General features: G+C 35.9%; 2 protein-coding genes across 2 annotated transcripts; both read right to left on the bottom strand.

Annotated features, from left to right (window-relative positions):
- Window positions 1–5,885: 5,885 nt before the first annotated feature.
- Window positions 5,886–7,396, bottom strand: LOC125249514 (C3a anaphylatoxin chemotactic receptor-like). The gene has a single exon (XM_048161822.1). The coding sequence runs from the start codon at window positions 7,066–7,068 to the stop codon at window positions 5,971–5,973; it is 1,098 nt and encodes a 365-aa protein (XP_048017779.1). The 5' UTR covers window positions 7,069–7,396; the 3' UTR covers window positions 5,886–5,970.
- A 3,973-nt stretch (window positions 7,397–11,369) lies between these two features.
- Window positions 11,370–14,064, bottom strand: ctrl (chymotrypsin-like). Its single transcript, XM_048162045.1, has 7 exons — window positions 13,957–14,064; window positions 13,693–13,796; window positions 13,335–13,414; window positions 13,148–13,229; window positions 11,898–12,078; window positions 11,673–11,803; window positions 11,370–11,581 (listed from the first exon to the last, which is right to left on the bottom strand). Exons 1-7 carry the CDS (start codon window positions 14,003–14,005, stop codon window positions 11,420–11,422), a joined length of 789 nt encoding a protein of 262 aa, XP_048018002.1. The 5' UTR covers window positions 14,006–14,064; the 3' UTR covers window positions 11,370–11,419.
- Between the last annotated feature and the right edge of the window lie 1,004 nt (window positions 14,065–15,068).

Here is a 15,068-nt window from a genome sequence, read left to right as displayed (position 1 = left end):
GGCTTTACAAATTATACATGAAAAATCCTTCTAGTTTAAATAAAGAGAAATATATTTCTTATAACAATAAATTAACGCAGATTATAAGTAAGCGCAAAAGAAATCATTATACAGAATTACTAAAAGCTTCACAGGGGGACTGTAGGAGGTCATGAAATGTGTTAAATGAAGTTCTCAATAGGAGACATAAACCGACTGCTCTACCTGTTCTTGGTGATGTCAAAGCTGATCTTGCACAGAGTTTTAATAATCATTTTGCCTCTATCGGTGTAAATCTGTCAAAAAAGTTAAGTCAACCCATGGATGTCACTTTTAAGCATTTTCTTACTGGTAGTTATATTCATTCATTCTTCATGACACCAACAGACAGTACCGAACTCCTCAAGATTATTTTAAACTTGAGGAGCTCATACACTGCTGGTGTAGATGGAATATCTAGTAAGATCATGAAGGCCATTGTGAACGTTATTGTGGAGCCACTGGCTCATTGTATTAAGCTTTCTTTATTTACTGGTATTGTACCTAAAATGGCAAAAATTGCTAAGATAGTACCAATTTTTAAATCGGGCGATAGAAATGATTTGAATAATTATCGGCCCATATCAATTCTACCCACTTTTTCTAAAGTAATGGAGAGGGTAGTATATAATAGACTTAGTGGCTATCTTGATAAATTGGATATTCTTGTTCCCTCTCAGTACGGTTTTAGAAAAAAGAGCACAACCTGTATGGCAATATTAGACCTAATTGAACAAATTAATGACTGTATTGAAGAGGAGAAATGTGGTATTGGTATTTTTTTGGACCTATCAAAAGCCTTTGATACCATTGATTTTGATATTTTATTGCATAAATTACAACACTATGGTATCAGAGGTCTAGCACTTGAATGGTTCAGAAGTTATCTATATGGGAGGGAACAGTATGTCCATGTCAATGGTCCCCCAGGGCTCTATTTTAGGGCCACTCTTATTTATTTTATATATAAATGATTTTGTAAATTCATCGACATTATTTCATAAAATCATCTTTGCAGACGATACAAATTTGTTTTTATCACATAGTAATCTAATTATTTTACAAGATATAGTCAATTCAGAGTTAATCAAAGTTGACTCTTGGTTTAAATGTAACAAAATGTCATTAAATGTAAGTAAAACAAATGTATTATATTCAATTTGACCAAAAAAAAAAAAAAAAAACTTAAAAACACTGATCACTGTTTGATTAAAATTAATGACCAATTGATAAAAAGAGTGTATTCCACTAAATTCCTGGGGGTCCTCATTGATGAATCTCTTACCTTTAAATGTCATATTGATCATCTTGTAAACAAACTGTCAAAGTATGTTGGTTTGTTTTATAAGATCAGATACGTTCTTCCATTGTCTGCCCTACTTTTGTTGTATAAAACTCTTTGAACTCTTTGAACCACATTTGAATTACTGTAATGTGATATGGTGCAACACCTTCACAAGTCATCTTAAAAACCTTGCATCATTACAAAGGAAAGCCATACGGGCTCTGTCCTGGTCAGATACGAATTCTCCTACTCACCCTCTATTTTATCGCTTCGAGTTATTAAGACTCACTGAGCTGAATAAATATCATAATGCCTGCTTTATGTTTCAAATAGTTAATAATGTGAACTCTAGATTGTGTAACCGCGTTCCTATCTCCAGCCCCCAGCACACATATCAAACGAGAACCAAATCACTCATATCTGGAAAATACTGTTGACATATTCGCACCAGTATGAGCGTTGTCTGTAGGGGGAACGGGATTGATGATGGCCTCAAGGTGTTGCCCTCTATCTCCAACTTTAAAAGACAATTATTTTTTTTTTTTTTATTTTTTTTTTTTTCATAAACTATGGGCCCCCACTTATAAGCTTTTTTTTTTTTTTTGCTTCTTTGGGGGACCCATTTCACTGTACCAATTTTGTATTTCTGTACCCCCGCTGTATTACAGATTGTGCTGGTAGTGGTATCTGTGAATAAACTTAAATGTGCTTTTAATATACTATCTCTGTATTTGAAAAATATATTTAGTTACCACTTGTAGTACACTATGGGTTCAAATGTACTATAAGTAGTATCTAAATACATTTTTACATTAGAATACATTAGATATGTGAACGGCCCCTTAATCTTACCTCCGTATGATGCCTATTAAAGTAGTTTATATAAGTTCAGTGCTGGTGCTGCTTTGTTTACAGAGGTAAGGAAACTCTACACTGCAAAAATGCTTTTCTTATTTAGTATGTTGTCTTGTTTAGTCTAAATATCTAAGAATTCTTAAATCTAGATGTTTTTACTTGATAAGAATTTTTTGTCTTGTTTTCTGGAAAATAAAATCAAAATTAAGTGAGTTTTTGCTTATTATCTTGAGAAACAAGATTATTTTCTTACCCCATTGACAGCTTGTTTTAAGCAGAAACTCTGAAAAAAATGATTTTTTTTTTCCGCCAGAAAACAAGAAAAAATATCTTATGTTATTTTACTTATCTAGTAAAGCATCTTGATTTAAGATTTTTTAGGTATTTAAATACAAAGTAAGAAAAGCATTTTTTGCAGTGTATTGCTGCTGTTCTATATGCACCACCTTCTGGTAGAGAGTGAATTTGCATGTTTATTTTATTTATTTATTTATTTTATTTTATTTTATTTTTTTTTTTTTAGGGGTCCTCAGGGTTTCTTATATGATTTAGCAAATCGAGGGAACGAATTAGTAAATTGTGCATACGATTTAGCCTACAATTTTTTCCTGCATGTCTTGTGCAGGGCTCTGTATTTGAGTTCTATTTCTGCAGTCTGAAATATTCCCGGTGTTCCCTACCAGCTGACACGCTATCAAATGACACTATACCATGACACAGCACATCCAATGTGAAACTGTACAGTTCATATTTTGAGATTCATTTCTGGGACATTGACTTTGACTAGATTGCTTGCCTTATATACACTAAAGTCACAAGACACCTTTGACACACTTTTATTTACAGCACAAATCAGATTAATCATTTTATCAATAGTTTTCTTGTCTAGTGTTGGTTTCTTTTTGTCATCTTTGTGATTAAGAAATACTGAAGCACCAACATAATGGCTAGCAAGTATGTCTAAATAAATAAATAAACAATAATAAATATATAAAAATAACATAACTACATTTCAAAAAATAAAAGGGAAAAATTTACAACCTGGCAGAAACTATAGCACACAACCCAAGATGAAATAAGAAAGTTTCAATATTTGTGATATAAAAATAAAGTGAGGAGAACACTTTATAAAAGAACACGCACCTGACAAGTTAGATCATCTCTTCTTTGATTAAAGCAAACAGTATTTATATAATTTTTTACCTCTAAAACACCACTATGTCCAACTGCCCTCCACATCCGGTTAGTGAGGTCTGAACGCGCTCTGACAATGGAAGTGATGTCTTGCACTCGTTGAAGCAAAGCACGAGACATCACTTCCATCATCAGAACGTGTTTTTTGACCTCACTAACCGGATGCTGAACACAGTTGGACATGGTGGTGTTTTAGAGGTAAAAAATGATATAAATACTGTTCGGTTTCTCGCACAAACCGATCATTTCGTGTCTTAGGACATCAAAGTGTTGTCACAAGCCGCAGGGTTTAACTTGGATTTGTCTGTGCATGTTTTTTTACTCTTATAGATGGCGTTCCTATTGACACGCATTATACGGTTGACAGACCACAACGTTTTGAGTTAAAAATCATCATTTGTGTTCTACTGAAGAAACAAAGTCACCTACATCTTGGATGCCCTGGGGGTAAACAGATAAACATCAAATTTTCATTTTTGGGTGAACTATCCCTTTAAAGACAGAAAATGTCCTGCTGAAGTTCACAGAGGGATAGTAGCTGAATGGCAACTGAGAAAATGTCTTGCTTCCTCTGGGGAGGACAGCATTTTTTGTTCACCCTATTTGAGAATGACCTTCAGTATTTGCAGGATAAAGTAAGAAAAATTCTGGATGCCAGCTTCCCTCATTTCCCTCCCAGTTGGTGCAAAGCACTTCTTTTTGCAGTCAGAGAAAAGTCTGGAAAGAAGGACAGCATTGATCCGTCACTTGTTTTCACCTGAGCATGAAGTCTGGCAGCCCGGAGGATGAATCGCAAAAGTGAATCGCAAAAGTTTAAAAAGAAAGACCTGTGGTTTAGCACATTCCGAGGAGACCTTAGTGTTCACACAATGTGCTCATTCCACTTTAATATAACTACCTTCCAGAGAAGGGAGCCACGTCGGCAGTGATCTTTTAAAAAAAGCCCGTAGGGTCGTCCTTTTCGGATCCTTCAGGCAATCCAACTAGACGAAGACCGCTGCGCCTGTTGCGGTCTTGTAACCTGTTGTTCAAGTGCGGCTAATCACACATCGTGATCTGCAACTACTTTCTGTTGTTCTCGCATCTCACCTGTAAGAAGATCGAGTTATTGAAATAATTACAGTTACACAGGCTACAGATGACACATTAGAAAATACACTTACATTACCTAAATTACATAATTAGCATAAAATCCATAATTTTTGTAATGGTATCTATCCAGTGTGTTATCAAATGGTGTGAATTTATGAAATGTCCATGAGGGTTTTGTGCTTGAACAGAGTTTGCTGCCAATATGACTATACTGCAGTTGACCTTTATAGTAATGTGGCAGTCTCTACCATGGTAATACCTCTGTTTACTGTATCACATGGCATTTATTTGATGTCATCTGTCTCTCTTCTTCTGATGCGTCTCTGATCAATCTGATGTTATAGAGTCACACACACACACACACACACACACACACACACACACACACACACACACACTTATATATGTAGTTTACGGGGACTCTCCATAGACGTAATGGTTTTTATACTGTACAAACTGTACATTCTATCCCCCTACCCCTAAACCTACCCTTCACAGAAAACTGTCTGCATTTTTTCGGAAAAAAACAAAACAAAAAAACACACAGTTTAGTATGTTTTTTATGCCATTTGGTTTACAAGGACACAGGAAGTGTCCTCATAAACCATGTATACAAGAACAGACACACTCACACTTTAAACCTAGATGTTAGAATATATAAGTCACTTATAATGTAAAAATAATGGTTATCCATATCAGGGTGTGTTTTCTGTATAACGACGCAATTCATTGCTTCACTACCATAGTATGAACTTCTTTAAATGAATCCATTTGAGATCAAATTAATGCTAGATTTTTTGCTATAAATTATGGACATGGCATCTGAGGACTAATTCTCATTTTTCTCTGTTATTTTGCTTTATTTCCAGATTCAATCATTTTTACGTAACAGAGCACATACAAGTGCATCCGGAAAGTATTCACAGCGCTTCACTTTTTCCACATTTTTCCAGCCTTATTCCAAAATGGATTAAATTCATTATTTTCCTCAAAATTCTACAATACCCCATAATGACAATGTGAAAGAAATTTATTTGAAACATTTTCAAATTTTATAAAAATAAAATATGAAAAAATCACATGTACATAAGTATTTGCAGCCTTTGCAGACTTTGTTGAAGCACCTTTGGCACCAATTACAGCCTCAAGTCTTTGTGTGTATAATGCTACAAGCTTAGCATACGTATTTTTGGGCAGTTTTATGGAGCAATTTGGCAACACAAAGCCACAGGAAATATGCCCAATGCAGTCTCTGGGCCCACCAAGCCTGCACTCTAAGACAGAATATATAGAGGTTTCCCTACCAGCTGACACACTATCAGAAGACACTATCCCATGACACAGCACATCCAATGTGAAACTTTCACTGTACAGTTAATATCTAGAGATTAATTTCTGGGACACTGACTTTGACTAGATTGTTTGCCTTATATGCGCTTTTATTTACGGCAAAAATCAGATTAACCATTGTAACACAACAGGCTGTAGCAACATAGAGTCTGATTTTCTTAAAGAGTTTTCTTGTCTCAGCAGCTGGTCAAGGAAGTCTTGGTTTCTTTTTTGTCGTCTTTGTGATTAAGAAAGTCCAGATGATCTTCAGCTAGCGCCGTCTCCAGCACCAACAGCAGAGACTGTTTCAGCTTCTTCTTAAACTCATCACACATGAACACATAGAGAATGGGGTTCAGACAGCTGTTTAGAAAAGCCAGGCACACTACAAAAGGTGTTGTTTGAGAAATGACTTCTCGAACATTAACATTCTGCTTATTCTCCACTGCATTTAATGAAATGAAACACAATTTGTGAATATGGTAAGGGAACCAGCATACAAAAAAGGCCAGAACCAAAGATATAATAAGACGGTAAGATCTAAGATGGCTCCCCCTTTTGAGATGTTTGACCCGCACTCCAATAGCTACATATGAAGATGTAATGATAATGAAGGGGATGAGAAAGCCCACTATAAACCTGTATGTGAACAGAGACTGTAAGTCTAAATACTTGGTGCAGAAATTGATTACAAAAGGAATGCTACAGCCAATGGATAAAACCCACACAATCATGCAAATGATCTTAGCTTTGATTAGAGTTCGTTCATTGCGAGCCCAAACGATCATCCATGTGCACAGGCATCGGTCCAGACTGATAGCAGTCAGAAAAAAAATGCTTGCAAACATATTTAGCTCTGTCATGAAAGAGAGAAGCTTGGACAAAAAGTAACCCAGTGGCTTGCCAAAGACCAAGACAAAGCGCATGACTGGGGCAAAAGAAAAAAAGAAGTCTGCAATTGCCAAGTTGAGAAACCAAATGGAGTTGACTGTCGTCTTCATTTTGTAGCCGGTCACAAATATGACAAGCCCATTTCCAATGGAGCCCACAACAAAGATGGTGAGGTAAATGCATAAAGCGAAGATCTGGATGCTTGACAAGCCCTCTTTCTCCTGTGTCACAGTGACAGTGGTCAGATTATCATATCCCAAACTGGTGCACACTATAGCAAAAAAAAAAAAAAAAGGAGAGAGAGAAGAAAATAATGTAGATAGAGTTAGTTCTGGAGCAAAAACTTGCAAATTAAACATTTTGTGGTTTTTGACTTGCAACACATTTTCTGTTAGAAATACCATTGTGTAACATTTTAATGTTAGGCCTACTACTTGTTTCAGAATGTCTAGAGAACATTAACAAAATAAAATAAAAAAAAATGTACGTTTTGAACGTGACATTCAGAAGTAACATTTTCATAACTTAATGGGAACAGTGTCAAAATGTTTTTAGAACATATTTTTGTTATCTGATATTTGTGAGATGCGGGTGTCTGTCTATGATTAGGGGAGACCGGGTATGATTGTAACATGGGATAGTTGTAACACCACCAATTCCACCAATCAGGGATAAGCTAAGAGTCCTATGATCATTTAATTATTTATCAACTTTCTCCCAGACCCCATATGAATGGTTGTCAAGGCTGTAAATAGATACATGCAGATTTTATAAAGACGAAACCGAATGTTTTTTTTTTGTTTTGTTTTTTTTTGTGACTAAAACTATATTTTGTTTTGTACTCAAACATTTGCAGATAAAATTATATAACTTATATTAAATTGTAGTTTCTCAGGCAAAATGTTAACATGCTAATTTCAAACCATTATGTTAATACAGCTAGCTGAACACTGGCAGACATGGGTGGTGTAGGTTGTAACTATCTTTAAAAAGTGTTACAGCCATCCTCTTGCATACAACTAAGAACAGTTTCTTAAAAAAAAAAAAAAAAAATGGATGTGAAAAAAAAAAAAACTGATGGCTGTGTACCGACCAGTGTTGAAAAAAAAGAAAAAGGAAATGATTCAGTTTCAAAGAAGGACACGTCAGTCACTTGTGGTAACAATGTTGAAAGCCAGTGGTGAGGATTCTGAGACCACAGACAGTGCGAACTTTTATCTGGTCTGCATGGAGCTATTTGGCAACACAAAGCCAAAGGAAGTGTGCCCTATGCAGTCTCTGGGCCCACCAAGCCTGCACTTCAGGGTTAAAAACTGGGGTTTTCACCATTCTTACTCCGATTGTGTCATGAACGTCTGTTCCTGTCAGTTCCCAGGACTACATCTCCCATCAACCTCTCTGCCACTCACCTGCACACACTTAACACTAATCACTTAATCACCACACCCAGCTGCAGCTCATTACCAGGACTATAAAAGACTCTTACACACATCACCTCACTGCTAGGTCTTGTTTTCCCTGTGTGACATTTCCAAGCGTTATTATTCTGTTTCCCTGTCTGTTCCGGTTCCTGTTGCTGATCCCTGTCTGGTTCTACAGTTCTGTGATTGTTAGCTGCCTGCCTTTTGACCACTGCCTGTTTCCTGACTACGATTCTGCCTGTCTCTGATGTTCCTGTTCGCCCCGTTTGACCATGCCTGTACGACCACGCTCAACATTTAATAAAGCTTTGCATGTGGATCTTACTCTGAGTCCCGCCTACGTTACAGATTGAGAATATTCACACAAAGACACACACACTTTTTTTTTTCTTTTCCTTTTTGGTAGATCTACATGTTCTTTACATAGGTACACTGCAGTTAAGTGTTCATTAACCATAAATACCGCTAAGCAAGTTTGATCAAGTAGACTAATTTACAGACACTTGAGCTGTAGTCAATCACAGAAAGAGAGGCAATATTTTGTATTGTTCTTTTGGATTTCAGTAAACCTGTTTTTGAAGCATATTGCATGGTGTGGCTGCTGATTTTGCTTCTTTTGTCTAATTATTACAACCTACCCCAGCATGTGTTACAACCTACCCCAGTAGTGGGGTAGACTGTAACTAAGGCACACCATGTATTTGACATCAAGACAACTCATAAGGGCTGTGATATTCTTACAGAGGTTTGAATGGGTGCCTTTTGTAGTAAACAAATGTGGGTACTTTGTATACAATTTTGAGCACTCTAGATAAAAAATGTTGTGAGTTACAGATGCTGAAGCAAAAAGTGTTACAACCATACCCGTTTCCTATGTACAACCTGTGAACGGTCAGGGGTTTTTAACGTCAAAGCAGCGGTCCTTCCTTTTGACACAACATCCACAATGGCGCCTCTCCAACCCCCAATTGGTATGCACCGCAAACATATGGTTTGTTTGACCATGCGCATAAATAATAACAGACTCTCGTCTCATGTGCCTTATGTAGGCTAAGACTCCTGAATGCATCATCCATCAAAACTTTACTAGCGTGACACTGGTTTGCTTTAACATTTATCCAACCGAGAGATGTAATTCGCATATCATATTCTCATGCAAAAAATGAGGGTGAGTAATTAATAACAGAATTTTCACTTTTTAGTGACCCAACCCTTTACATTCCACAGGAATTAGATTTTGACATTGAATAAACATTGAAATGGTAGGAATATTGCACTTACCCATTTTCTGTATCTCTGCAGCTTTGTGTTGTCAATGCCCAAAACAACCACCTTGCAAAAGAATATACAACTAGTAATAGGATCTCCTCTACTTATATGAAAGAAACAAGTGTGGGTTGAGGATGTGGCAAAGACAATTGTGCCGTCTTCATATGTCACATTTAAACTAAATGCCGTAGTTATTTATAACACCTTAAAATGTAGGTGTGAACATTTCAATGTGACATTTGTTTTCCACTTAGCCTTCCACATGCAATCGACATACAAAGTGTAATTATATATATATATATATATATATATATATATATATATATATATATATATATATATATATATATATATATATATATATATATAATATGATCTGAAATTTTCTTCTACAATGAGCATTTTTATATTTTTATCAAGCTTGTATGTTTAGGTTCAGTAATTTCACTTTAATGGCAATTAAGTCCTTTTCATTGCCATTAAAGTGAAATAGCTGAATATAAACATACAAGCTTGATAAAAATGCTCATTTTAGAAGAAAATTTCAGATGGCACTTAGAGGCTTTTGCATCTAAAGTCTTCATATATATATATATATATATATATATATATATATATATATATATATATATATATATATATATAAACATCTAAGGAGGTTTTATGCATGCTTATGCTTATTAAGTGTCACTTAGTTATGTCAGTTTTAATGCAAAGATGACATTGTTCGAGATGTCTGTGTTATGACAACTTGACATAAACCAATACATCATAACCTGTCAGTGTCTTTGTCATGACAACTTAACATTACAAAGACAACATAACCTGTCATAAACATGACATAGCAGATTAATTATCAAATTTAAGAAACTACTTAGCTTTATGAGTTAACATTACATTACATTAATTTGGTAACACTTTAGTATAGGGAATATAAACTATTAACTATGACTTTTCCCTCAACAAACTCCTAATTTACTGCTTATTAATTGTTAATTGTTAACTTTAGGTATTGGGTAGGATTAAGAATGTAGATTAAGGTCATGCAGAATAAAGCATTAATATGTGCTTAATAAGTACTAATAAACAGCCAATATTTTAGCCATATGAATGCTAATAGTAATAAGCAACTAGTTAAAAGACCCTAAAATAAAGTGTTACCATTATTTCATAACAGTGTCATCTTTTAAAACATCAAATGAAAACTATTCATGACGCTGTTATAAAATTATTTGACAGGGTATTAACACTTAATGACATTTTAATGACAAATTCAATTCGTACCACTGTAGTTGAGGTCAAGAAAAATATTCATGACACTGTTATAAAATTTTTTGACAGAGTATTAACACTTAATGACATTATAATGACAAGTTCAATTTGTACCAATGAAAAAATATTCATGACACTATTACAATGGCCTCATGACAGCCAAAATCGTCCATGTCAAAACCAACCACATGACAGTTTAATGTAATGTTAACCCATAAAGCTACCGTTGTCATGACAAAGACACTGACAGGTTATGATGTATTGGTTTATGTCAAGTTGTCATAACTCGGACATCACAAACAATGTCATCTTTGCATTAAAAATGACAAAATTGAGCGAATGACATTTAATGACAGTTGTCATAAACATGCATAAAACCTCACTCATATTCATAACATGTGTCGTGTCATGTCATGATTATGAAGGTGTCATGTCAGTCTTATGCACACCCCTTCAAGTAAAGTGTTACCGAAACTTTTTCAAAATTTTAAAAATTGTTACCTATCCAAACCTTTGATCAGGACTGTACATTATTATCAGTTACATACATGCATTTTATGTGATTTAGTCAGTTGCTATTATTTTGATGTTGTTGTGTATTAGTTACTGCACTCTGTTTTGTTTTTGTTTTGTCACGGTTCCTAGAAACGGCACTTCTGAAGAACCTTGCATCGCCATCACCTTACTTTCAATACATCATGTTACTATTCTTTGACACTAAGAGTCATTAACCATCAACTTTGGAAGGTGTTTTTAGTATTTTTATTGGCATTATTTTTGGAGAGTTGGAGCTCTAGTTGTAGGCGACGGTCTGGTCAATCCATTGGCGGAGGTATGAGACACGGGCGTAGACGGCTGGGGCGCGAACATTGCAGTCGGTGGTGCCCCAGGACACAATGCCCACCTGATACCAAACACCTGAGCTCTCACACACCAGAGGACCACCAGAATCACCCTGTAGTTGATAGACAAACCCAAATAAACGCATCAGGACTAAAACACTGTGTATATATAGCCTAAATATTTAGGCATCTGTCCTCATATACCTGGCAAGAGGAGACACCAGAGGCTCCAGCACAGATCATGGCGTCTGTGATTCTGCTCTGACCCCAGTACTGCCTACACTGAGCTGGACTCAGAAGGGGCAGTGCGGTCTGCTGCAGTATATTAGGACTTGCTGTAAAAAACAAGAAGAAAACTGTAGCACATCCAGTCATTTTAGTCAGGAATGTAGTTGTTTTAGACATTAGTGATGTTAATGATAAATTTACAGGTGGTTCCAGTTTTGCCCCATCCAGTAGTGACGCAACGGGTGCCCGAGGGGATGCTGGTGGAGGAGGCAGCCAGACACACAGGAGAGATACGGGACGTCAGCTGGGCTGGAGAGGACAGTTTCAGCAGGGTGATGTCGTTGTTGAAGGTCTGACTGTTGTAGTAAGGATGGGTGATGGCCTACACAGTGAGAGGAAAAATTAACTCCTGAGATTATTTATTATATATGATAACAATTTAAAATGACTAATTTTACATTTTAATATATTTTAAATTGATTCCAGTGATGTAAAAGCTGAATTTTCAGCATCATTACTCTTCAGTGTCACATGGTCCTTCAGAAAACATTCTAATATGTTGATTTGGTGCTCAGTGTAACGAATATGTTCTGTTTTCGTTTCATTTTCTCCCTGGTTGCTCTGTTCCCATTTGCCTGTACATATTAGTTCCCTTGTTTATTCATTCAGGCTCTAGTTTGTGGCTATGGTTAATAACTGATTATTAGATTCTGTTCACCTGTGTTCATCTAGTTCCCCTTGTATGTTCCTTATATTTTGGTTGTGGTAATACTCTATTTCTGATGATCTTCTGCGTGTTTGGTTTCTGGATTTTTTATTAAATACTTTTATTTTTATACTCCTGCACCGTGTGCTTCAATACAGCCACGGACCGACACTCAGGTAACAGTTTTTCTTCTTATTATCAATGTCGAAAACAGTTGTGCTGCTTAAGATTTTGGTGCAAACCATTTTTTTCAGGATTCTTTGATGAATAGAATGATCAAAAGAAAATTTATTTGAAACGGAAAATCTTTTGTAATTTTATAAATGTCACATTTGATCAATTTAATGCACCCTTGTTAAGTAAAAGTGTTAAAACATTTCTTTAAAATACTGACCCTGAACTTTTGAACGACAGTGTCTGATATCTGTCAGATAGTAGGGACAGTTACTTGCATAATAATAAATAAATAAATAAATAAATAAATAAAAATATCGGCAACTTTAAAAATGTGGTATTACAAGCTGAAAAAAGAACAAGACGTGCAATGGACAAAATAGTATGCTTAACGGAAGTATTTGTAAAATCCCGCCCCTAGTAAGCAACACTTTGTTCTATGGCAGAATGACAAAATCCTGTGGTTTCTGAGGTAATGCCCATATCATAGAACCACAGAAATGCAATCAGTAGATAGTGACTCGGAGTAAAAGGATATTGATAAAGGGGGCATTATCAGTACAGCTGATACCTTGGCGATGCTCTTGACTTGAACAGATTCAGCACTGGAGCCGCGGTTATGCTCTCCAAGGATAACATAGTGATATCCAGCCCTAGGGTAAGAGGGGAAGAAAAGAAAAAAAGAAACATGGAAAAGCTGATATTAGAGAACCAGGCAGGGTATGTTTATAAAATAAAACAGATTCAAAGGTTCTTACTGAACACGGCAGTGAGCAGCAGTGACGACCCAGTACTGGTTGATCAGGGATCCTCCACAGAAATGGAAGCCATTGGATTGCTGGTTCATACATAAAAATATTCATGATATAACTCAGTGGACGATGAATTTTAGTTCAGGGGTGTCAAATCCTGCTCCTGGAGGGCCACAGTCCTGAAGAGTTTAGCTCCAACCCCAATTAAACACAGCTGAACAAGCTAATCAAGGTCATACTAGGCATAGCCTACTAGAAACTTCCAGACAGGTGTTTTGAGGCATCTTACAGCTAAAGACTGGTGGCCCTCCTGCTCTATTTGCTTAGCAGCAATGATTGCATAATTAAAACTTGCAACAGTTACCTGAAGAGAGACCTGCCAGGGCCAAGAACCAGACACTGCATTCTCTCCATTCACAATTTTGTTGTAGCCGCTAATTACTGGCTTAATGGAAGGCACTCCACAACCTATGGAAAGGAAAATAAATACATGCAAAAAACATATAATTATGGATAAACAAGCTTAGATTGTTTTTAATTTGAGTATGGTAATATAATATTTTGAACCTAAGAAATTCCTATATATACCACCCTCATTGCAAGATGTAGCCTCACTACATAGACTCACCCAAAGTGGAGGCCACCAAAGCAAAACAGCTAATGATCCAGAACATCATGGAGTCATGTACCTTAATTTCCCGCTGTTGTTCCCAGTCTGCCGCCTGCTTTATATTCTCTTTAGCATCTGATAAAACTGGGAATTCATCAAGGTGCTTCCATGCAGCTGGTAGGATCTCATAGCTCAGCAATGTTCATATCTTGCTCAGTAAAGTCATGTGACAAAAAGTATGTTGAAATATTGACAAGAACAAATGGGTCAACTGGGAAAAAAGGGTAGGCTGCCCACCTTTGTTAGAACAAATGTTTTCTGAATGCATTCAATTGCAGCAATGAGATTTAAAAGTTTTTCTCCACTTAATGCACTAAATCATTTTAATTTTTTTTTTCTTGTGCAGGATGTTTTGTGGTCATTTACCACCATAGAACACTGTAAAAAGATGTCTAACAACATGTGGTTTCTAGGATGGACAGATAAACAAGTCAAAGTGATTATCACTTTAATGCTGACACCTTGGGAATACTCAGAGTCTACACAGGTTCTGTACTGCAATCACAACAAGGACTACATAGAAAAGAGAACAGGACATGTAGAAAAGGCATTTCTCTTTTCCCAGTCAGTGCAAATGTATGCTTGGCCAAAGGTTTTTTCAAAACGTATTGGCAATGTACTGAAGTACATAAACAGGCAATCATGAGTTGACAAGCTCTTCTGTTTTAGTTTGATTTGAGCATCATGGTATATTTGACCTTGATAAATGTAGTTAATGCATTATATAATTTTAATATAAAACTAGGACAGGACATGGGATCTTAAGTCATTCCAAAATGGAGAAAAGGTCTAGCACTGTTTGATTGCAGATGCCACTTTTTTGTTTGTTCTTGTTTTTTACTTTAATGTCAATATATAGGCTACTTTATATACTCTATTGTTCAGACAGTTAGGGTTGATAAGATATTTTTAAGGATTTAAAAGTCTTTGTATGCTTACCAAGGCTGCATTTATTTGATCAAAAATACAGCAAAAACGTGAAATACTATTACAATTTAAAATAAATGTTTTCTATTTCAATATATTTTAAAATGTAATTTATTCCTATGATTCTTCAGAAATCATTCTAC

The sequence above is a fragment of the Megalobrama amblycephala genome, linkage group LG16 (assembly GCF_018812025.1).
Source record: "Megalobrama amblycephala isolate DHTTF-2021 linkage group LG16, ASM1881202v1, whole genome shotgun sequence".
Taxonomy (NCBI): domain Eukaryota; kingdom Metazoa; phylum Chordata; class Actinopteri; order Cypriniformes; family Xenocyprididae; genus Megalobrama; species Megalobrama amblycephala.
Note: the sequence above shows the minus strand (reverse complement) of the source record. Positions and strands in the feature narration are given on the sequence as shown.